The sequence below is a fragment of the Salmo trutta genome, chromosome 5, assembly GCF_901001165.1.
Source record: "Salmo trutta chromosome 5, fSalTru1.1, whole genome shotgun sequence".
Taxonomy (NCBI): Eukaryota; Metazoa; Chordata; class Actinopteri; order Salmoniformes; family Salmonidae; genus Salmo; species Salmo trutta.
In genome coordinates, this window is record NC_042961.1 from 5,505,338 (window position 1) to 5,530,319 (window position 24,982).

Below are 24,982 nucleotides of genomic sequence, written 5' to 3' on the forward strand. Positions count from 1 at the left end.
TGTCAGTTTGAGATACTGGGACACTATGATGACTGTCTGTCAGTTTGATATACTGGGACACTATGGTGACTGTCAGTGAAAAAGGGAATATAGTGAATATTGCTTTTAAACAATCTGCTTCTGGTATCCTGACCGGAAAGAGACTACTAAACTGAGCACTGCTGAATTCTTGTTAAAATTCTCCTCTCATTTCTTGGAGGTGAGTTAACATGAACTATTACCAGATCCAGATGTGTCTGTGAATGTGTGTATATATACCTCTGCACCATACAGTTATTCAGATATGATTTGTATAATTGTATACAGTGCATTCGGAAAGTTTTCAGACCCTTTGTCTTTCCGAATGCACTGTATATTCTCGTACAGTTTTGGGGAGTAGTGAGCTACATTTAACTAGTAATTTAATTACATTTTGCAGTAGCTTGATAGTAGTTGAACTAAATTCAAATATTGGTAGTGTTTTCAGTAGTTAATCATTGTTTTGCTATGTAGTGGTGTAGCTAACTATTGGAACTACACACTACTTTTTTTAGCAAAAATAAATTCTGGGTGAAGAAAGCAATAATGTCCTATCTTTTTACACAACAGACCAGCCTAATTTCCACTTAAAACACTTTTTGTGTGACAAATTCTCACTCTTTGTGTGTCACATGACTGGGCAGGGGCGCAGTCATGAGTGGAGCCAGGCCCACCCACTGGGGAGCCAGGCCCAGCCAAGCAGAATTAGTTGCCCACAAAAGCACTTTATGACAAACAGAAATACTGCTCAGTTTCATCTGGTGGCTGGTCTCAGATGATCCCGCAGGTGAAGAAGCTGGATGTGGAGGTCATTGGCTGGCGTGGACACACATGGTCTGCGGTTGTGAGGCCGGTTGGATGTACTGCCAAATTCTCTAAAACGACGTTGGAGGCAGCTTATGGTAGAGAAAACTTTTCTTAACCCCCTAGAGTTGATCATCTAAGTTACATAACAAGAAAATCCCCATCAAAATCCATCAGTTTAGGCCATAGATATCTGCATGTTTTGTATTGGTTGCATTTTAATCCAAGGCACCTGCTGGTGTCGCGCATCTGCAGTGAAAGGTGGCAGAGCTAGAGCGGTGTTGCCAGACCATAAGATATCCTGAAAATCGTTCTTCTCAACAACAAAAAAAGTCTGTTGCGTCCGATCGGTTTGACCTACAAACTCTGGACTTACAGTACATTTGTGTATTTTTTCATACTATATGCCGTATCATCTAAAATACAGCATAAGTGTGACTTAAGCTTCCACCCTGTGTGTGTGTAGAGTATCAACTGTTCTTTCATATTCCATCACTGTCAGAGCAGTGGGTCAGTGAGTTTCCTACCATGTCCCACACTCTTAGAAAAAAAGGGTTCCAAAAGGGTTCTTTAGCTGTCCCCATAGGAGAACCCTTTTTGGTTCCAGGTAGAACCCTTTTGGGTTCCCTGTAGAACTGTCTGTGAAAAGGGTTCCATTTAGAATCCTCTGAAGAAAGGGTTATACATAGAGCCCAAAAGGGTTCTTCAAAGGGTTATCCAATGGGTTCGTGTGTGTGTGTGTGTGTGTGTGTGTGTGTGTGTCTGTGTGTGTGTGTGTGTGTGTGTGTGTGTGTGTGTGTGTGTGTGTGTGTGTGTACCTTGCCACTACTAGGAAATTTGAAAAAGTACACATTTATTGCACAATGTAGCCCAAACAGTTGGAACCTGGCATGCTTTCTAAACCATTACATACTGTGGTACGTAGAATACTTGCAACACTCTTTCAGTTACAACACCCAGAAATAGTGTGACACATAAACTACACAAATATTTCACCTATTTCCCTACCAGTAAAACTAGTTTTTTACATCCAGTAATAATGCCAAACCAATGTAGCTGAAGAAATGTAGTAAACACGATATATTGCATCATATGTTGAAGCCCCCTTCTCTCTCTCTCTCTCTCTCTCTCTCTCTCTCTCTCTCTCCATACCTTTACACAGCCCCAGCTCCAACCTAGTGGAGAGCTAACCTAAACCACCCATAGGATAGGGAGGAGGGATATTTTCATGATAACTCTTTGCTTTCTACAGCACAACAAAGGTTATTGGACTCCAGCAGCACCCCTGTGGAAGACAGAAGTGGTAGATTCCTTCCACCATTCTGGAGTGTGGAGAGAACTAAGGGTTAACTGGGGCTTTCTGAAAAGTTTAAATCCCCTCCCATCAACAACTCCCCCTGGAATGGTCTCACCCAGGGGTTCACATGACGTGTGTGTGTGCGTGTGTGTGTTTTTTCTTAGCAATATATAGGACCATGTGTAGATAGTCCAGGAGTTCTGTTGGATAGACAGTCAATTGGCAGCAACCCTCTCGCTCTCTTATTTTTTCTCTCTCCCTCTACCTTCTCTCTCTCAAGAGAACGAGCTGGGATATAAAGCTCTCACTGGAAATTTGATCTCAGTTTTTTTAGTGGTTCTGAGCACCTGCCTGTGTCAAAATGAGCGACGCTCTGCTGGATGATGGGTCCTTCATGTTCACTTCGGAGTCTGTTGGAGAGGGACATCCAGGTGAGTGTTCACCTGGCTGTATTCTACCTGCTCTTTACCTGCTCAATATCTTCTCTCTCTCTACCTGCTTTCTATCTACCTGCTCTCTCACTACCTGCTCTCTACCTGATCTCTACCTACCTGCTCTCTCTCTACCTGCTCTCTACCTACCTGCTCTCTCTCTACCTGCTCTCTACCTACCTGCTCTCTACCTGATCTCTACCTACCTGCTCTCTCTCTACCTGCTCTCTACCTACCTGCTCTCTATCTACCTGCTCTCTCTCTACCTGCTCTCTACCTACCTGCTCTCTACCTGATCTCTACCTACCTGCTCTCTCTCTACCTGCTCTCTACCTACCTGCTCTCTCTCTACCTGCTCTCTCTCTACCTGCTCTCTCTCTACCTGCTCTCTACCTACCTGCTCTCTCTCTACCTGCTCTCTCTCTACCTGCTCTCTACCTACCTGCTCTCTACCTGATCTCTACCTACCTGCTCTCTCTCTACCTGCTCTCTACCTACCTGCTCTCTCTCTACCTGCTCTCTCTCTACCTGCTCTCTACCTACCTGATCTCTACCTACCTGCTCTCTCTCTACCTGCTCTCTACCTACCTGCTCTCTCTCTACCTGCTCTCTCTCTACCTGCTCTCTACCTACCTGCTCTCTACCGGATCTCTACCTACCTGCTCTCTCTCTACCTGCTCTCTACCTGCTCTCTATCTACCTGCTCTCTATCTACCTGCTCTCTACCTACCTGCTCTCTCTCTCTACCTGCTCTCTACCTACCTGCTCTCTCTCTACCTGCTCTCTATCTACCTGCTCTCTATCTACCTGATCTCTACCTACCTGCTCTCTCTCTACCTGATCTCTACCTACCTGCTCTCTACCTACCTGCTCTCTACCTGCTCTTTCTCTACCTGCTCTCTCTCTACCTGCTCTCTTCCTACCTGCTCTCTCTACCTGCTCTCTCTCTACCTGCTCTCTTACTACCTGCTCTCTCTCTACCTGCTCTCTTACTACCTGCTCTCTCTCTACCTGCTCTCTCTCTACCTGCTCTCTCTACCTAATTGCTCTCTCTACCTGTTCTCTCTCTACCTGCTCTCTCTACCTGCTCTCTACCTACCTGCTCTCTACCTACCTGCTCTCTATCTAATTGCTCTCTTTACCTGCTGTCTACCCTCTCTCTACCTGCTCTCTACCTCTTCTCTCTCTACCTGCTCTCTACCTAATTGCTCTCTCTACCTGTTCTCTCTCTACCTGTTCTCCCTCTACCTGCCTGTTCTCTACCTGATGTCTGTCACGCGGAATGACGCTGTTGAGACGAAGCAGGTACGCAGGTGATCTCAACCTACCTGCAATCTATCTACCTGTTCTCTCTCTACCTGCTCTCTACCTACCTGCTCTCTATCTACCTGCTCTCTCTCTGCCTGCTCTCTCTCTGCCTGCTCTCTATCTACCTGCTCTCTATCTACCTGCTCTCTCTCTGCCTGCTATCTATCTACCTGCTCTCTATCTACCTGCTCTCTACCTACCTGCTCTCTACCTACCTGCTCTTTATATGCTGAATGCTGATTGGTTAAAACCGCATTCCAGCTGGCTAACGGTTAAAACCGTTACCAACGGCTAAATCTGTGACGTTAAAATGCCTATTTACTCTGTTCCATTTGACTGCGCAATCCACTGTCTCATCAGCCCAGACAAGGAATTTATCAACTTGATCTCCACTATAAAAAGCATCTAGACATTATCTCACATTACTTTTAGACTAACATTTAGTTTTCAACAGCGGAGATTTGTCTCCGACATTTACAACAATGTTTCGATCTCCTGCTGTCCCATAGTAATGAACGTGTTGTGAGTCGGGACAAGACAGACAGGCAGGCAGCGTTTCTCAGCTGGTCAAAATCATGAATCAGCTGGCATCATTTTGATGGATCTATACAAAAGAATTCTACTGAAAAAGGTCAAACGAAATGAAGTGCAGCTAGTTTGCAGTCTTTCCAGCTTCCGTTTGAAGTGATTGTGTTAGCTGTGTTGTTGGCTAGCTCCTCTGAACGACAGTGTGTCCTGACGAGGGAGCACATGTTCTATGTCAGGTGAAATCATGCCTCATTAGCTCATTGTTATGGATGTATCCAAAGAAATGTCACTAGAAAACAGCTTAAACAAATGCAGCTACTTTGCTCTTATTCTGGCTGCACTTTTTGACGTGACTAAATTAGCCGTAGTTGGCTAGCAGTATGGCAATGGAACATTTAGATTGAACGACTGGGTCGCGTCCATAGACACAGAACAAAAAGACTGAACGAATGGGTCGCGTCCATAGACACAGAACAAAAAGACTGAACGACTGGGCCGAGTCCATAGATACAGAACAAAAAGACTGAGCGACTGGGTCGCGTCCATATATACAGAACAAAAAGACTGAACGACTGGGTCGAGTCCATAGACACAGAACAAAAAGACTGAACGACTGGGCCGAGTCCATAGATACAGAACAAAAAGACTGAGCGACTGGGACGCGTCCATATATACAGAACAAAAAGACTGAACGACTGGGCCGAGTCCATAGATACAGAACAAAAAGACTGAACGACTGGGTCGCGTCCATAGATACAGAACAAAAAGACTGAACGACTGGGTCCATAGATACAGAACAAAAAGACTGAGCGACTGGGTCGCGTCCATAGACACAGAACAAAAAGACTGAACGACTGGGTCGCGTCCATAGAAACAGAACAAAAAGACTGAACAACTGGGTCGCGTCCATAGACACAGAACAAAAAGACTGAACAACTGGGTCGCGTCCATAGACACAGAACAAAAAGACTGAACAACTGGGTCATGTCCATAGATACAGAACCAATAGAGTGAACGACCAGCCGGCTTGGGTAGCAACCCTAGATTTGTGTCGGGACTATATCTTGTGGAAGAATGAAATAGTATGAATAAATTAATCAAAATAACGTTTTTAATGAAAATATGTCAATCATTATTTGAATATGTTGGTAACCCGTTGTATAAGTGATAATGCCCTCGAAGCCGGTGTCTGGAGGATATATTGGCACGGAGAAAGTTACAGCTGTTAATCTGTCTGTGTTCCTTGAACAAACACTTACACATTTACTATGAGAGCATATGAATGGTATTCCATTGATAGACTACCCCATTGACATGTGGCAGGCTCTCATCACTACCACTCTCTCTACCCCCCCCCCCCCCCTCTCTCTCTCTGTCTCACTCTTTCTCTCTCTCTCTCTCTCTTCTCTCTCTCTCTGTCTCTTTCTGTCTCAGTCTCTCCACCCCCCTCTCTCTCTCTCTGTCTCACTCTTTCTCTCTCTGTCTCTCTCTCTGTCTCTTTCTGTCTCAGTCTCTCCACCCCCCCCTCTCTCTCTCTCTGTCTCACTCTTTCTCTCTCTCTTCTCTCTCTCTCTCTGTCTCTTTCTGTCTCAGTCTCTCCACCCCCCCCCCCCCCCTCTCTCTCTCTCTGTTTCTCTCTCTCCACCCCCCCTCTCTCTGTTTCTCCCCCCCCCCCCCCTCTCTATTTGTCTCTGTGTCTGAGGGTGATGTTGAGTAGAGGTCTGATGTAGAATTGCATGGCTGAGGGAGCGGGGGAGAGAGAGTGACGTGTGTGTGTGCAATGTTACTGTTTGATTTGTCTGTTATTGTAACGTGTGCATTCTGATACAGCAACCAACCGGTCTGATGTCTCATACACCCCGTCCCCTCCAAACAGGTTCAATTCACATCCAATCAGAAGTGCTAAAACCTACTCTGCCCTCTTTGGGCTAGATTAACCAAAATGTTCAGAACCTGTAACCTCTGCTGACCCTGTGTGAGAATACCTCCAGAAACATACACAGTCACACACATATACACAGATGTATACATACCCTCACAGAAACATGCACAGTCACACATATATTCACAGACGTATACATACCCTCACAGAAACATGCACAGTCACACACATATTCACAGACGTATACATACCCTCACAGAAACATGCACAGTCACACACATATTCACAGACGTATACATACCCTCACAGAAACATGCACAGTCACACACATATTCACAGACGTATACATACCCTTTGCTCAGGCAGACTCATTAAACACAAATGCTTTGTTTGTAAATTATGTCTGAGTGTTGGAGCATGCCCCTGGCTTTCTGTAAATACTTTTAAAAATTAAATCGTGCCGTCTGGATTGCTTAATATAAGGAATTTGAAATGATTTATACTTTTACTTTTGATACTTAAGTATATTTTAGCGATTCCATTTACTTTCGATACTTAAGTATATTTAAAACCAAATACTTTTAGACTTTTACTCAAGTAGTATTTTACTGGGTGACTTTAACATTTACTTGAGTCATTTTCTATTAAGGTATTTTTACTTTTACTCAAGTATGACAATTGAGCACTTTTTCCACCACTGCTGTCACATCAGGAGAACAATGCCACACCACTGAAGCCAAACCATGAGATAAGAACACACCAGGCCAAGTGGAGGACAAATACAAATGAAATTGTTAGGGATGTTGCCACAACAACAAAGTATAGGCCTATACTTGATTTGTATATCTCTGTGTTCTCAGAAGCCTGTTTTATTTCTTAAAGCTAGAATCCTTAGTTGCTACATCCATTTTTGGACTTCAATTGATTCTTGAAGAATATAACTTACAAATGCCTCATGAGCTTTGTAAATAACAAACACTGTATAGCCTCAAAACATAGTTAAAACTGAAATGTTTATATAATTGATGGTCAGTCCTCTGTCTATGAATTTAAGTGGTTACATTTCTCCAGACTCATCCCTCAGCTTTTCTCTCTCTCTCTCTCTCTCTCTCTCTCTCTCTCTCTGAAGGAAAGCCACCAGGTTCTCTGCTACAATGTACCGTTGGCTTGGCCTTGTAGACAGGCTTTAGTAAACACTATTCCACCTGATAACAACTATGAGGTCTGTACTGTTCCCACACATAGTGGAAACTGGTTAGGCCTCCTTCTGTCCACAGTGGAAGAGATAGCAGAGCTACAATGTTGCATCGCATTGAAGAATGCTTTATCTAGTGGGGACATGTACCCAGCTTTGTCCACTGGGTACATGGTTGCTTTGTAGCTAGTTGGCCGAAGCTGACACAACTGACACCCATAAGTCTTTCCAAGCTATTGTACCAATGTCCAACTGTTCCACTGATAATCAACATCATATGTACCCTGTAGTATAATATTATAGTGCATTAAAAATGGGATGTTGGTGTTGATGTAAGCTACACGTTGCTTCAGAGTGGTCAGACAGAGAGGGAGAGAAGATGAATGCAGGGGACTGTAGTATAGTTCTACCGCTGCTGTGCAGTGACACTGGGACAGTTTGAAAAACCCACTGGGAACTGGAATGAGATCCCAAACATTCCCAACACTTTCCCCACTAGATCTTTAATATTCATTTGATCACTCTGTTGTCCCAGATCATTTTCCTGCACAGAAGGAAATGCAAATTGTAGTGTATTCAAGATTTAAAAAGGCTTCTATAGTTTGTAATTTCCACTTTAAAATGTCAGACTTGATTTGCCCTGATGAAAAATGTATCAACCCGTACAAAAATGTCCATGAATTATAATTCTTCACATTTCCTGTTGCTGCAGGATTATTTTTTTCTGCTGTGAGAGGCAGGGACAAATCTGTACAGTGTAAACTGGACTTCACCTTGAACGAATAATGTACTGTAAATCAATGTTACATAATACATTTAGCCAGTTACAATTTGACTCAATCCTTCATGTGGCATACTGTATAAGCCTGCATTCATACATAACTGTTTGACTGTGTGGGGTGGGGAAAACATTGGTTGTGAAAAATACTGCTCTTTTGTACTCTGGGATTATCCCAGCAAAAGGAATGTGTCACTTTTTAAAAGTTTCACAAGTTCAATGGGTACAATCCTGTTCATGAGGAAATTATTAATTCGCATCACGCTCAAATACACTTTGTTTCAGTGTGCTTATGATTCAAGCCATGTGCTGGGTGGCGGGCCTCTCTCTAAAGACTCATTCATGTACTCTTGTCCTCTTTCTATCCTTTGTTCTTCTCCAGACAAGATCTGTGACCAGATCAGTGATGCTGTCCTGGATGCTCACCTGAAGCAGGACCCAAATGCCAAGGTCGCCTGTGGTGAGTGAGGGTGGAGGGACACATTTAAATGAAACACAGAATAACTAGATGTTTTGTGAGTGAGGGCCGCACACATTTGAATGTAACATCCAGAATACAAGGTTGCTTGGGTTGGGGGACATATTCAAATGAAACCCAGAATACAAGGTTGCTTGTGTGAAATTAGAAGGAAGGGGACACATTTAAGTGAAACACACAGAGCAACAAACAATAGCAATGTTCCAAAAGCATTTCACCTTTTATTCCTACTGAGTTCTGTCTGAAGCTAGCACTTCTTTCTACTTTGTTGTAACTCAAACCCTTTCATATTCTCTTACATAACTTCTTAACTTCCAAGAAATAACTCAAAGAAATAAACTATTAGAACAGTTGGGACACAACACATAAGAAACCCACTGACCCCATATTGGGATATTGACCTAATGACACAAGTGTACATTCTACACTATGAGCAAAGAAAGAAATGGTTGTTATTGATCCCTAGCTATATGTTGAAATATCTTACGAATCAATGACACACAACTTGTGACGCACGTACATAGAATACCACTGATCTGAAGATATAAAGTGTCCTAGGTTGTTATAACACAGTTCTAAAGTGGTAATGCTTATCTTCACCCTGCGCAGAGACGGTTTGTAAGACTGGCATGGTGCTGCTGTGTGGAGAGATCACATCCCGGGCCAACGTAGACTACCAGAAGGTTGTCAGAGACACCATACAACACATCGGTTACGACAACTCAGACAAAGGTGAGAAACAGGCTTCTGTTGTATCAAACAGGTATGTTTTCTACTGAAAGTGATTGGTCTATATCCATACTGTAGTGTAGGATGCACAATCCAGGGAATCAGAAACATAGAGGAGTAATAATAATGACTCTCTCTCTTTCTCTCGGTCTTTCACTTCCTCTCTCTCCCCCTCTCTCTCTCTCTCTCTTGCTCTTCCTTTCTCCCTCCTCTCGCTCTCCCCAGGTTTTGACTATAAGACGTGTAATGTGTTGGTGGCTCTGGAGCAGCAGAGTCCAGACATCGCTCAGGGTGTCCACATCGACAGGAAAGAGGAAGACATGGGAGCTGGAGACCAGGGTCTGATGTTTGGCTACGCTACTGACGAGACAGAGGAGTGCATGCCTCTCACCATCGTCCTGGCTCACAAACTCAATTCCAAGATGGCCGAACTCAGACGCAACGGAACCATCCCCTGGCTCCGCCCCGACTCTAAAACACAAGTGAGACTGAGAGAATTACCAATGAACTCTCTCTCTCCCTCATTCTCTTCCTGAGGGGGATATGTGAGGAGATAAGTGGTGTAGGGTTGTATACAGGCTTCTCATAGCAGAGAAAGAGAGAAAGGGAAAAGAGAAAAGGGGAGAGAAGTAAGGAAGAGAGAGAAATAAAAGTGAGAGGTTGCCACTAGGAAGTTATTACCATGAGACCATTTGACTAGTCTGTTTATACCGCTGAGTGGGAATGAGTTGACCCCTAACCCCATGTAGTAAGACTAGTCTGGAGTAGAAGAGACCGGCTGTGCTCTCGTAAATCACAGCAAAGGGTCGTTATGATCTCTAACCCCCTAGTTCCTACCTCTCCTCCTAGTTCCTACCTCTCCTCCTAGTTCCTACCTCTCCTCCTAGTTCCTAACTCTCCTCCTAGTTCCTACCTCTCCTCCTAGTTCCTACCTCTCCTCCTAGTTCCTACCTCTCCTCCTAGTTCCTACCTCTCCTCCTAGTTCCTACCTCTCCTCCTAGTTCCTAACTCTCCTCCTAGTTCCTACCTCTCCTCCTAGTTCCTACCTCTTCTCCTAGCACCTACCTCTCCTCCTGGTTCCTACCTCTCCTCCTAGTTCCTACCTCTCCTCCTAGTTCCTACCTCTCCTCCTAGTTCCTACCTCTCCTCCTAGTTCCTAACTCTCCTCCTAGTTCCTACCTCTCCTCCTAGTTCCTAACTCTCCTCCTAGTTCCTATCTCTCCTCCTAGTTCCTAACTCTCCTCCTAGTTCCTACCTCTCCTCCTAGTTCCTACCTCTCCTCCTAGTTCCTACCTCTCATCCTAGTTCCTAACTCTCCTCCTAGTTCCTACCTCTCCTCCTAGTTCCTTCCTTTCCTCCTAGCACCTACCTCTTCCCCTAGTTCCTACCTTTTCTTCTAGTTCCTACCTCTTCTCCTAGCACCTACTCCCTTCAACATTCACAGATCTGAAAGGACTGGATAGGTGTCAGTAATGTGGTGGAAGCTCCACTGAGTTTGCCCTACACTACATGTCTTAGGTTCAAGTTGGGAGAAGGGGCAAGGAGCTGAAATGGAACAGACCAACATCCAATGGATTCCTTCCTCAGGCAGCTGTAACCTAATGGGCAATTCTCGAGTTCCTGAGATTCCTATGAGCGGGAAGTGAAGAGGGAAGGGTCTCCAGTTTAAGGGGTATTTTTGAGGGGGGCTGGAAGAGGACTGGCTCAAAATAGGACCTTGTGAGAGGGGTTACATTCAGGTATTTGGGGGTGGAGGGTCTGAGTTGAACTCCAAATGCCGTAAATTGTCATTTTTGAGGTGATCAATTTCCTGTTGGGTGAGCTCCAATTGATTGGTTGATAAAGCTATTAAAAATATATATAAAATCCATCCACGTCTGAAGTTCAGTTCAGTTCACCAAGGCCCTCAGAAAACTTTATTGATATCCAAAAACATTGACAGTATCTTGCCTTCAGGACTGAGAAACACAAAAACAAATCCACAGCAGAACATCCCTCATCCCTCTCTCCTCTCCTCCCTCAGGTGACAGTACACTATGAGCAGGAGCACGGGGCAGTGATCCCTATAAGGGTCCACACCGTGGTCATCTCTGTTCAACACGATGACTTCATTGGCCTGGAGGAACAGAAGGAGGTGCTCAAGGAGAAGGTATGTGGTAGATGCTACTGCTAGGAAGATGATTTCAGTACTCGGCCAACGTATCTGTATGTGTGGCTCTGGTGGTGAACGCAATGTAAAACACTTTGATGCCGAGTGAAAGGCTTCATACAGAAGCAATCTATTATGCCCCTCCCACCAGGTGATCAAGGTAGTGGTTCCAGCTAAGTACCTGGATGATAAGACCATCTACCATCTTCAGCCCAGTGGACGCTTCGTCATCGGAGGACCCCAGGTGAATTTCAGAACCTAAACGGGTGCAATCACGCATGTGAACAAACACAAGTTTACTCACCTCACCTTCACACACACATCTCTCATTCTTTAAAGACCAAAGGGTATTATGCAAGATCAGATCTTAAAGCAACCATAATATCAACTCCCTCTTCCTCCTCTGCCAGGGTGATGCTGGAGTGACGGGTAGGAAGATCATCGTTGATACGTACGGAGGCTGGGGGGCCCATGGTGGGGGAGCTTTCTCTGGTAAAGATTTCTCCAAGGTGGATCGTTCGGCTGCCTATGCTGCCCGCTGGGTGGCCAAGTCCCTGGTCAAGGCCAAACTGTGCAGGAGGGTGCTGGTTCAGGTGAGGTCTCATCACAGTTCTCTAGGTTCTCCACTTTATGGGTTCTCCTCCTCAATATAATACCAACCAAATACATTAGTTCTCCTGACAGATCTGACATCAGCTAATTCCTTTTTACTTTAAATTGTCTTGATTGACACTTACGCTGTAGATTTTATCAATGGTTTGTGTTAAGTCTCAAACGTTGACGTTAGCATTGAGGGCATTCTGTGTGTGTGACTGTAGGTATCCTACGCTATCGGAGTGGCTCACCCTCTGTCCATCTCCGTGTTCACCTACGGCTCGTCACAAAAGTCAGAGAGAGAGCTGCTGAAGATCGTAAACAAGAACTTTGACCTACGACCTGGTGTCATTGTCCGGTAAACACCTCACCTCTGCAGTCACTCCAGCTTGTCATCAAAGGAAAACTGTTGTTTGTAACATGTAGTCGTAGATCATCGCACACATCACTATTAACCATAGAGGTCTATATCAGCTTGAAGGTCATATTATTAGCTCAATTACGCAACCCATCTTGAGAGCTGCAAACACCTCTAACGTTTTAGTTCACTCAGTTTACGTTAGTCATGCTTATCATGTCATTGACAGATTTATGTGGACTTTTAAGTTACACAAGCAGTCGTAGTGTACATTCGTGTAGCAACTGCTGTTACAGGTGTCTTTCCCACCTGTGATATGCGTTTTATCTCCACAGGGAACTGAACCTGAAGAGGCCAATCTACCAGAAGACAGCGTGCTACGGCCACTTTGGCCGGAGTGAGTTTACCTGGGAAGTCCCCAAGGAGCTCAACTACTAAACATCTCCCCCTGGTGGTCAAGTATATAACAAGCTCTTAAACACCCCCGTGCTCAAATATATAACAAGCGCTTAAACATCAAACCCCTGGTGGTCAAGTTTATAACGATCCCTCCCAGAGATAGAAAATAGGCCCCCTCTACAGGCTACAACCACAAATGGTTCTGCTTTTTCATTGGCTAGTGTTGGGGTTAAGGTTTAGGATTAGGGTGAAAGGATGTTTTTGGTTAGTGCTAAACAATCATTTATGTGATTGTAGCCCATAGAGGGGATTTGTTTGTTTATGCTTCTTATCTTGAATGAGAGGGGTGCAATTTATAGAGGGAATCTCTATTCTCCCTCCCTCCCTCTCCTCCATCTCTTTTTCTATCACATCAAACATTTCAGTCAATAGAGAGGAAGAACTCACTGTGATTTTAATCAGACAATCCACACATTTTCATTCAGATAAAAGGTGTCCTTTGTATAGTGTCTCACTTATGTGCCTTAGTATCAAAACAATGACATGTTAGAAGTATTACATGTGCAGAAGTATTTGTTCACACTCACTCTGGACAAATAGTGATTCCATTGTCACTTCTGCTATTAAACAAAGAAACAAATGAAATGAATAAATAAAGTTAAACATTGAAAAAAATATATATAATAAAAAAAAATTGTATTTATATATATATATATATATAAAGCAGAACATTTAGCCTCAAAACTGTGAATTAGTGATGTGCGGTTGGACTCATAACCAGCAGTCGGGTTTAGGGGCATGAAATACAGTAAGTATTGTGTGGATGAAGGGCGGGTGAGTGGCGGCCAGGTTGAATAAAGAGAAAACAGTGCATTAAAAATCGATAAATATATAATTCTTCTGCAATTCATATCTTAGGGGTATTTTTATCTGGCGTTAGTGCGTAGCCTGAGCCCTAACTGTAGTGTGCCAAATACATGCAAATTCTGAAATGCTTTTGGGAATTTGGACAGAAAAAGTTTGTCGATCCACTGAGGCAAAAAAGGGCAATGTCGGAGTTTAATTCAATAAGAGAAAAGCTGACAAATGGAGTGTTGAAAATAAATAAAATGGAAGGCCAGGGAAAGATTTGGTAACGTGGTTAACAGTGCCAGCTATGTTATGTGTGATGATTGTGAGGCGCTATACAAATTCGATAGTGACAAGACCCGGACTTCAAAGTGCACGTCAAGGGAACTGTTCGGTTCAGATGGGTTAAATGGAAAAGTGACCTAACTGTAGGTCTACAACACTTCACATAACCTGATATAATATTAACTCCTGCAAAATTAAGCATTTGTTGCAGTAAATTATACACCAAATGAACATTTTGACTCGTAACAGGAGTGGAGAGAAAGTATGAGTGAGCGGTTAGGGACCGTCTGTAAAGGTGGAGGTGTTATCTTTATCAGCATCATAAAAGCTGATCGTATTTCAACCACATAAAATATGCATCCAAGCATAACTGAAATCTTATCAAAAACATGTTGGGTCATTTTAACAGCTTTTAATTTCCTGAAAACCAATCAAACTGATTTTATTTGGGGGGGATCCCCTTTTTTTTGGTATTGCACCGGCCCCTAAACGTATTTTCTGCACGAGAGAAGCAGAGATGAACGAGGAAAGAGAAAACAAACTTTACTAATGTCAACTGGATTGAAGCATTCATTCTATTGATTTATGCACAGCATGAGGGTGTTAAATTAACACACACCTTATTTGCAATATTCACAGAATGCCTTGCCTTTCGAGTGAATTGTAGAGTTACCACCCATGACTATTTGTTAGCGGCAGAGACATGGTTGTTGCATTCATCCATCATTCATGCGTTCCTGTGACTTTCACCAAGTGTGATTCTAAGCAAATATGTTATTGTTTCACACAATACAACACATATTTCATAAGGCCTGCAACTCACATCACTCTATATTGCTAAATTATGTGTAATTCCGATTGGATTCCAGCCAGATTGGGAATATCCAACATTTGGAATTTGTACTCACCCGCAACCTGCATTTATAATGACTGCCGGGTTAGGAAGACTAAAATATCAGACTACCTAAAGCGTTTCACTGTAAGGTCTACACCTGTTGTTTTCGGCGCATGTGATAAATACAATTTTATTTGATCTAAACTGGAATACCATTACAGTAAAAGGTGCAAGTAACAGATTGGATTAGTTTCGAAAAATGTATGTTATTTATGAGTAGCATAAGATTAATCAATGTACATGCAAAAACATATTGAAACATGTTGACAGCAGATGGGACTTTTATTCATAACATTGCTAATTTAGCTAAATTAACTGGCTAGCTAGCAACGTTCGGTGGTCACTGAGAGCTAGCTAACCAGCTGAGCTAGCAAACAATGTAACATGTATCATTTCGGATTTGAAAAATACTCCATCAATGGGCTCTGCATTTCAGGAATCACAGTAGCAAATACTCCTGGTGCACTATTCAATGTTTTAGCCATTTAAACATGACTTTTCTTTAAAAGAAAACACTTGTTTGTGCCGTAGCCCTCACTGGCTTTCATGTGTTTTAGGGTGCGTTCGTAAATTCAATCAGGAGTGCCAGAGTGCCTTCAGGGAGTTCGTAAATTCAGAGCGTTGTCAGTTCGTAAATTAATAGCGTTTCGCTGGACACTCGGGCCGAGGAGTTGGGTTGATCGAGTGTTATGGCCTAGCTTGCTAGCTACTTCCAGCCACAAACGAGAAAACAATTTCACTCGCCCTAGAAGAGCTGTTTTCATGTTATCCTGAGCGTTGGGGACTGTAACTGCTGCGAGCAAAAATTTAATTACGCTTTTTTTTGCCGACGTTTACTGACACCGGCCATATTCAACGGATGTTGAGCGTTCGTAAATTCGTCAGCTATTCTGCGCTCTGAAACCAGAGGCGATAGCCAGAGAGAATGTAAGAACCTTAAACGTGAGCTTGTCCATGTGTGGAATGTCAGACTCGACGACAGTTGCTACCCATTGGAGCGCTGCGATTGGTTGCCCAACATTTTGGGGCGGGGCTTAGCTGAGGGTAAATTGTGACGCTCGTCACTACTTTTTAATGCTTTTTATGTTTATTCTGAAAAAAAGATACATGTAGTGATGTCTTAAGTTTGTATTGTATTGTAATTTGAAATGTTATATAAAAAAAATAATACTAAACGATTACAAAAAAAATTATAAAAAATATATAAAAAACGATATTAACCCCTCCACTCTGTCCATATCACCTCAAGATGGTGCTATAAGTCCTGTATTGGTATTCATCCATAATCGAAGCGGAATATGTATCTGCAGGTTCAAACCACAACCTTCAATCAACCAAATATTAGAAGGGAGATCACCCTCTAACTTGGTTTCGGATGTAGTTACAACTCTTATTTTTGCTCTGTATCAAACTGGTTTATATTATATGTAGCTTTGTAAAGATCAAATTCACAAAAGTCTTAATTTTGTAATTATATCATCGATACTGCAGGACAGTTTTTACAATGCACTACTACTACACAACACCAACAACAGGTATGCAGTCAGACGACACAGGTCTCTTATCCCAGGGAGGTCTTGGGCTGTATACTGTACCTCTTACTAGTGTGTTACAGTTCACCAAATCTAGCAGTAGAAATAGCTTTGAAGAATAAGGCTTTATAACCACTTATAAGGCATCATAAGGATGCTTAATAACTGTTCATAAGGCCTTAATGCTTTATGATGTGTCTATGAACCCCTGCTCAGTCCTGTTTGACTAAATGCTATTTGTATCTTCATCTGTAGTCTAGAGCTATTGTAGAGCTGCTGCTGGGATCTCGCTGTAAACAATATTAGCCGCCTTGAATTAACTGTTCTCATCTCTGATGGCTGATAAGGTTTGATGTATTTAGTATTCTGACTTGATTGGGAGTTAATTGTTGTGATTATTTTGCTAAAACAGTCTATGAATAAATTGCCAAAGTACATGCTGCCAACTGTAGGTATATTATTTTGTGGACATCTTAAAGTTTACATTTGTACAATTGTATATGCCTGAGATGGTGCTTTCTGAGGATAACATTGAGCTTCCCAAACAAACATGACAGAAGTATTTTATGTTGACAGAATTTCCCTCTTTCATCCATTTTCTCAAACCATTTGAGACATTCACTTGAGTCTTATTTGAAAAGCAGTGATAAGCTCTCTCTCTCTGTATAGAGGTATTTTGTATAGACTCGTCTGTTTAAATTATAAGTCTCACTCTGAGTCGCTGGGCCCAGTATTTTTAAAGGCCCAATGCAGTCAAAAACTTGATTTCCCAGTGTTTTATATATATAAAAAGGTCTGCATTGGACCTTTAAGGACCTAGTAGGGGAATAGTGTATAAAACAGTCTTCCAAAATATTTCAGTGCTGAGTTAGTGAAACAATAAGTAAAGGACTTGAAATACCTCAGATGCTTTACCTGCATATTGTTAAAAACCATCCTGAGGGGTTTCATTTTTATCTACATAAATGCGGGTGTTTCTACCCTTCTTCACCCTCTGCTCCTGAGTCTTTGTAGCCTTGTGATGTATTCAGCTGTACTGATCTAGCGATCATCTCTTCCTGTGTCCCAACCTTGTCCTAAGGAAGTCCCCCCCCGCCCCTCTTCACCTAGAACTTACTGTATTCTGTTCTCCCCCCACCCTCAAACTCACAGTCTTAACAGTTGGCGTAGAAACAAAATGTAAATAATTGTTCACAATAAAAATATTTCAAAACATAGAGCATGTGTTTGGGTTGTTATGCATGGTGTTATTGGTTTTATCACATCCACATTCCTCAGGAACTTGGTATGCAAGGTGTCTACATATCACTGTTCCAAGTTAATATATTATATGTAGAACTTTGATAACTTATTTGTATAATTTCCAAGACGTGTATTTTATTCCATTGACATAATTAGGTAGCCGAGCTGACAAGATAAAAATCTGTTCTGCCCGAGCAAGGCAGACGTGGATGTTGATTATGGCAGCCCCCCGCACCTCTGATTCATAGGGGTTAGGTTAAATGCCAAAGACACATTTCAGTTGAAGGCATTCAGTTTTACAACTGACTAGGTTTACTCCTTTCCCTAGCAATGAATTGTTCTTAGAAAGGGTGAGTAAAATAAACTAAAGATGTTAATAAGATATTACTTTATTGATCCCCAGAGGGGGAAATGTGTAAGAGATGGGGGGGGGAGACAAGAACACTGAATGATGAAATACAGGTTAAGTTCTTTTACAGTTTTATTGTAGAACAATTTAAGGCAAATATACATCTTCCTTCTCTCATAACAAAAACTTAACCTGGAACATCTTTCTTTGGTTTCGTCAAAATAAAAAAGGCACATACATGTTCTCTACATTTCAGTAGAGTATGACACTATTTTGATTTGGATATCTGTAGGTAGGTAAGACCTCAATGAACATACCAATGAGGACAACAGCTAGATAGAATGTTCTCTACTCTGTGTGAGTACACGTGTGCCAACTTAGAGCCTTAGAGACCTTTGGATGTACAAATAAAACGCGACCAAACTTTACCGATTATCCATCAACCGTACTGATGATGTCTGAATGAAGCACTTATAACACCACTGCTATTTCTACAGTATAGTGTTGACCTTCTTTGATAAAGCATAGAACCAGCTCCATATGTAAATATATGGTTCTGTATAGAACATAGAACCAATGGAACCATGGCGTGACCAATCAGGTCAGATATGGGCAGAACCAATGGCACTACGATATTGAAATGTAAAATCAACCCACTGGTCAAAACAAGTTCCCTAAAACAGAATATACTTTAAAAAGTGAAGTTTTGTTTAGAATCACTGATTGCAGCCAGCTGGTGATGTAACAGATTCCTGAGAGGTAAAAGTTTGAAGGTAGATCAGTAAACAGAGAAACAGAACATTGACAAGGGTCATATTCATTAAGACATAACGGAAAATGTTTTATAATGTTCCGAAATTGACCGTGAAAATTATAATTTTTCATTGGACAGGTAGTCCAGTTAGTCCCTCCCTGTTTCAGCCCGTTTATTTCCGTTTGGTGACGAATGACCATGATGCTCAGCATAGACATTAACCCTGGCCCAATCCTAACCATTAAGGAGGAAATATGCAAAACTGACCCTGGATAAGTATCTAGGTGAAAACTTAATCCTACTTCTTGAAGCTCTCTCATATGATTTGATAACCTTTGGCAGAGTAAGTCAATACTGGGTAAGTGAGATTTATTAAGACAGTTTCAAGAAAATAGCATTTAAAGGCCACTTGAAAACCGAGATTCAATTGATCAGAATTCTATTCATTTTCTGGCACTAATATCCCTCCATACAGATAGATGAACTTAATGTTGGGGATTGGTTGGCACAGCATTCAGTCAGAATACACAGGCCTTATACTCATCCAACAGTTGATAAGGCCACTTTGAACCAGTTGATAGCAATAGAAGAGCATGGTGGTCTCGTGTGGCTCAGTTGGTAGAGCAAGGTACTTGCAACGCCAGGGTTGTTGGTTCGATTCCCACGGGGTACCAGTACGAATGAAAATGTATGCACACACTACTGTAAGTCGCTCTGGATAAGAGCGTCTTCTAAATAACGTAAATGTAAAAGAGCTCTGTGCAGTAATCTGTGTCTACACTAAAAGGGGCTAATGGACCACTTTTCCCTCCACAAACACCAGTCTACTAATGTTTACTATTAGATTAACTTCATCAGTAAGTGACAAACTCTCTCAGAATCACTTTCAAGCTGTTGTGATGAATGTAAAACTATAGGCTCTACATATCGTTCTGCAATTCACCGCCGCTAGGGTGGGAGGTAGCCTGCGCTTAGAGCATTGGGCCAGTAACCAAAAGGTCGCTAGTTCAAATCCCGAGCCAACATGGTGAAAAATGATCTGCCCTTGAGCAAGGCACTTAACCGTAATTGCCCCAGGGTCGCCGTTGATAATGGCTGAACCTGACTGTGACCCCACTCTCCACGGGTGTCTCAGCCGGAGTAGGTATATGCAAAAAAATTATTTAAAAAAAATCGAATTCACACATGCTTGTACATGTATGAAATAGGACAATTATAAGCACCACCAACTTATTATTCATTATCATAGCTAATGTGGCAGCATTGAAACAGTGGAGACAGATTTGCATAATAAGATCTGTTAGCACAAGCTCTGAAAGGCAGGAGGATAGTTTGGCACAGTGTAGTTCCAGGCAGGAGAATGGATACGGATAGTTTGTCTCTCTACATTCTATGGAAGAACAGCAGCAAGTAGAAGCTCCATCCCGTTCCCTTTTGGCCCTATGCGAGGATAAGCTAAAGGAACAGAAAGCTAAACCCAAAAAGATAACCCGGGTGTAGGACTGTTCAACAATACATTGTACCCTTGCAAAACAACTGACAAGTTGACTGAGACGGTAACACGCCGTCAGGGACGGTAACACGCAGTCAGGGACGGTAACACGCAGTCAGGGACGGTAACACGCCGTCTGAAGCAGAAACAGATTGACACCCAGGCTGACAAATAGAAAAAGGGGAGCTCTGAAATAGAGAAGGCCTGTCCACTCATTGTTTCTTTGATTATAAATAGATTCTCTATTTTTCAGATTTTCTGTGATTTAACTCGGATCAGCCCAGGTACAGCTCTGGCTTGTATTAGCTGGTTTACAGTTGGATTCTTCCAGTCCTCTTCTCCCCTTCCAACATCCATAAGTTTAGGTTGAACTTTACAGTCAACATTTATAAAATACAAATGTTTTGGATATTACATATAAAATACTATTGGAGGTTTGGCTTTCCATATACTCAAGTTTATCTAGGAGGAAAAAAAACGTTGTACAGTCTGCATTACAATGTCCAGCTTTATAAGGCATGTTTACATAGCTTCAGTAGAAAAAATAATCATTCTGGCAGCCAGATATTCCCAGGTTTAAACCCGGGTTTCAATGACCAAGATACTGTTAAATCAGAGAAGCATCCATGTCATGAACACATTCGTTTTAGCTAGTCTTCGCTACATGTGAGGAGAGTCAACTTAACCATTTTAAATATTCAGAATATTCCATTTGGCATATTGGGAGCTGTGCGAGACCCGGGTGTCATGGTATTGTTATTGTGCGATTTAAAGAACAAATGACGGCAGGTTTTTGCCTTGTTTGGACTCTAGCACCGGGGGAAACAGTCATGTCTGCTCGCTAAATGGTCTCTGAAAATAAAGAGATTTCATGTGCAAATCTAACATTACACAGGCCTAGCTCTCCCACACAGGCAGTCTCTCTTTTCTCTGATGCATTCCTCTATTTTTCTATCAGCCTCTCTTTCTCATGATACAGCCTCTCGCTCTCTCTCTGGCCATCTTGTGGCCTGCCCTCCTCTCTTAACCTGCGTCCAGACAGTGACGTCAGACAGTAGCAGGGAACACTTCCTGTAAAGCACCACTCCTCCTTTGGCTGGAAAAAGGGGGGATGAAAGAAAAGGAAAAGAGGATTTGGTTCCTTTAGTGACGTGCAAATACAAGCATTGTCTTTGGAGGCTGGGACGGGAACAGTACGAACCCCCATAGTGTCTACTCCACTCCCCCAGGCTTATGTGGCATAGTCCACTTCACACCCTGCAATGGTGGTGTTTTGGCAATGGATACTCAAGTCCCTCCACCTCCCCCAGATTGATAATGGTATAAGCCAGCCCTCTGGCTTCTCTCCCAGGGACTACAGCATTGACATGGTCTCAGGGGGGTGTGGAATGGGACCTCCTAGGGACTCCACTTTGTGGCCTCTCCTGTTGGGCCCCAGGGCTCCCCCTCTGGCTAGCACCATCACAGTATCTCCTGTGACGCCGGTGAACTCGAAGGCGAAGGTTCCGTAGAAGAGCATGATGATGATGCAGAATACCCACTCAAAGATGGCCGACGCGTGCTGCAGGACGAAGCTCTCCTGGATAAAGAACACGCCAGCTAGAGGCAAGAAGGTCAAGGAGCAGCTCTAACAGAGTTACAGACAGATTGACAGACAGACTAACCCACCTAGAGGCAGGGAGGTCAAGGCGCACAACTAACAGACGGACAGACTGACTGACTGACTGACATGAGAAGAGGATGTCCAAGTCCCAAAACAAAACCTTGCCCGGGCCCTATGCACTAATGGAGAGCTGTAGGGAGTGGATGTATCCTATATTGGACTACAGCAGCAAAATTCCTATCCATCTTCAACTCCCTATTTCATACCCTCTCTCCCCCGCCATCCCCTCCTCCAGCCCCCACTCTCCAGCTCCCTCCACCCCCCCACTCTCCAGCTCCCTCCACCCCCCCACTCTCCAGCTCCCTCCACCCCCCCCACTCTACAGCTCCCCCCACCCCCCCCCCACTCTCCAGCTCCCCCCACTCTCCAGCTCCCCCCACTCTCCAGCTCCCCCCCCTCTCCAGCTCCCTCAACCCCCCACCACTCCACAGCTCCTCCACTCTCCAGCTCCCTCCACCCCCCCACTCTCCAGCTCCTCCACAGCTCCTCCACTCTCCAGCTCCCTCCACCCCCCCACTCTCCAGCTCCTCCACCCCCCCACCACTCCACAGCTCCTCCACTCTACAGCTCCTCCACCACCCCCCCACTCTCCAGCTCCTCCACCCCAGCTCCTCCCACCCACTCCACAGCTCCTCCACCCCCTCATCCTTCGCTTCTCTCCCACATTCCAACACCCCCCTCCATCTTCCCTCTGTCCTCTCTGGTTATGATAAGTAGTATGAGCCTTGACTTAACGCCTCATAACATCTTCTCCTGTTTCTGTAGCGTGAGGCAGCTTGATGTACCAGTACCCCCCCACCGGACAGGACGCTAGTCTATCGCAGGGCCTTGGTTGTGAAGATAACAGATCTTATTGAGTATGTATTTTGTGGTAAAGGATACTAAGCACCAGGGTGATGAAGGCCAGTAGTGTCATGCCCAGTCGTAGGTGAGCCACGCTGTATTCTCCCTGAGTCTTGGCCAGCCTGTAGGTTAGAGCCGACTGAAGACACACAAACAGCATACTGGTGGGAAACGCTACCCCTGCCCCCACATAGTGGAGGATCTTAGCATTGTCCACCTGGGTGGGAGCAAGAGGGAAGGTAGAAAGAGAGAGATGCATTTATTAGCATAGGCTCGAAAACATTGTCTCAATGGGCATTGAACAAGGCACATACTGAATACACGTCACATTGAAAGACGTCACATTGAAACACATGATGGCATATGATGCTAGACAAAAGCCCCCTCTGTTCCAGCCTCTTGTGTTGCTGTGGCTAAAATTGGCCAGAAGGGGGCAGCAGCAGTCAGTCATTGAAACAGTACTGAGTCAGGTAACTCAGTGACCCTGCTGTGTTGTCAATGGAGCCACCTGTTACTTTTATTCTTTCTTTAGAGACAAAAATAGATATTGTGGAGACAGGGATAGAGGGGGGGGGGCGAGCGAAAGAGAGAGACGGGGGCGAGCGAGAGACGGGGGGGCGGGCGAGCGAGCGACGGGGGGGCGGGCGAGCGAGCGACGGGCGAGCGAGCGACGGGGGGCGGGCGAGCGAGCGACGGGGGGCGGGCGAGCGAGCGACGGGGGGCGGGCGAGCGAGAGACGGGGGGCGGGCGAGCGAGAGACGGGGGGCGGGCGAGCGAGAGACGGGGGGCGGGCGAGCGAGCGACGGGGGGGCGGGCGAGCGAGCGACGGGGGGGCGGGCGAGCGAGCGACGGGGGGGGCGGGCGAGCGAGCGACGGGGGGGCGAGCGAGCGACGGGGGGCGAGCGAGCGAGCGACGGGGGGCGAGCGAGCGAGCGACGGGGGGCGAGCGAGCGAGCGACGGGGGGGGGCGGGGGGGCGAGCGAGCGAGCGACGGGGGGGGCGAGCGAGCGAGCGGGCGAGCGAGCGAGCGACGGGGGGGGGGGGGGGCGAGCGAGCAGCACGGGGGGGGGGGGCGAGCGAGCGAGCGACGGGGGGGGCGAGCGAGCGACGGGGGGGGCGAGCGAGCGAGCGACGGGGGGGGCGAGAGACGGGGGGGGGCGAGCGAGCGAGAGACGGGGGGGGGCGAGCGAGCGAGAGACGGGGGGGGCGAGCGGGCGAGAGACGGGGGGGGGGCGACGCGCTAGCGAGAGGGACGGGGGGGGCGAGCGAGCGAGAGACGGGGGGGGGCGAGCGAGCGAGAGACGGGGGGGGCGAGCGAGCGAGAGACGGGGGGGGCGAGCGAGCGAGAGACGGGGGGGGGCGAGCGAGCGAGAGACGGGGGGCGAGCGAGCGAGAGACGGGGGGGGCGAGCGAGCGAGAGACGGGGGGGGCGAGCGAGCGAGAGACGGGGGGGCGAGCGAGCGAGAGACGGGGGGGGCGAGCGAGCGAGAGACGGGGGGGCGAGCGAGCGAGAGACGGGGGGGGCGAGCGAGCGGAGAGACGGGGGGGGCGAGCGAGCGAGAGACGGGGGGGCGAGCGAGCGAGAGACGGGGGGGCGAGCGAGCGAGAGACGGGGGGGCGAGCGAGCGAGAGACGGGGGGGGGCGAGCGAGCGAGAGACGGGGGGGCGAGCGAGCGAGAGACGGGGGGGCGAGCGAGGCGAGAGACGGGGGGGCGAGCGAGCGAGAGACGGGGGGGGCGAGCGAGCGAGAGACGGGGGGGCGAGCGAGCGAAGAGAACGGGGGGGGGCGAGCGAGCGAGAACGGGGGGGAAGCGAGCGAGCGAGAGACGGGGGGGCGTAGCTGAGGCGAGAGACGGGGGCCGAGCGAGCGAGGAGACGGGGGGGCGAGCGAGCGAGAGACGGGGGGGCGAGCGAGCGAGAGACGGGGGGGCGAGCGAGCGAGAGACGGGGGGGGCGAGCGAGCGAGAGACGGGGCGAGCGAGCGAGACGGGGGGAGCGAGCGAGACGGGGGGAGCGAGAGAGAGAGAGAGGGGGAGCGAGAGAGAGAGAGAGGGGGAGCGAGAGAGAGAGAGAGAGAGAGGGGGAGCGAGAGAGAGAGAGAGGGGGAGCGAGAGAGAGAGGGTAGCGAGA

At 45.6% G+C, this 24,982-nt stretch overlaps 2 protein-coding genes across 2 annotated transcripts in view; one reads left to right on the top strand and one right to left on the bottom strand.

Moving 5' to 3' along the window:
• Positions 1-2,296: 2,296 nt before the first annotated feature.
• Positions 2,297-17,726, top strand: LOC115193555 (S-adenosylmethionine synthase). Its single transcript, XM_029752287.1, has 9 exons — positions 2,297-2,550; positions 8,624-8,701; positions 9,329-9,451; positions 9,674-9,930; positions 11,472-11,597; positions 11,749-11,841; positions 12,008-12,190; positions 12,416-12,549; positions 12,885-17,726. Exons 1-9 carry the CDS (start codon positions 2,481-2,483, stop codon positions 12,985-12,987), a joined length of 1,167 nt encoding a protein of 388 aa, XP_029608147.1. The 5' UTR covers positions 2,297-2,480; the 3' UTR covers positions 12,988-17,726.
• A 488-nt stretch (positions 17,727-18,214) lies between these two features.
• The window catches only part of LOC115193556 (transmembrane protein 150A), a 44,615-nt gene continuing 37,847 nt past the window's right edge, over positions 18,215-24,982 (bottom strand). The window contains exons 7-8 of the mRNA XM_029752288.1: positions 22,892-23,069; positions 18,215-21,945 (exon numbers count right to left, since the gene is read on the bottom strand). Of these exons, the coding sequence (XP_029608148.1) occupies positions 21,701-21,945; positions 22,892-23,069 (423 nt within the window). The 3' untranslated portion in view covers positions 18,215-21,700. The remainder of the gene's footprint in view (positions 21,946-22,891; positions 23,070-24,982) is intronic.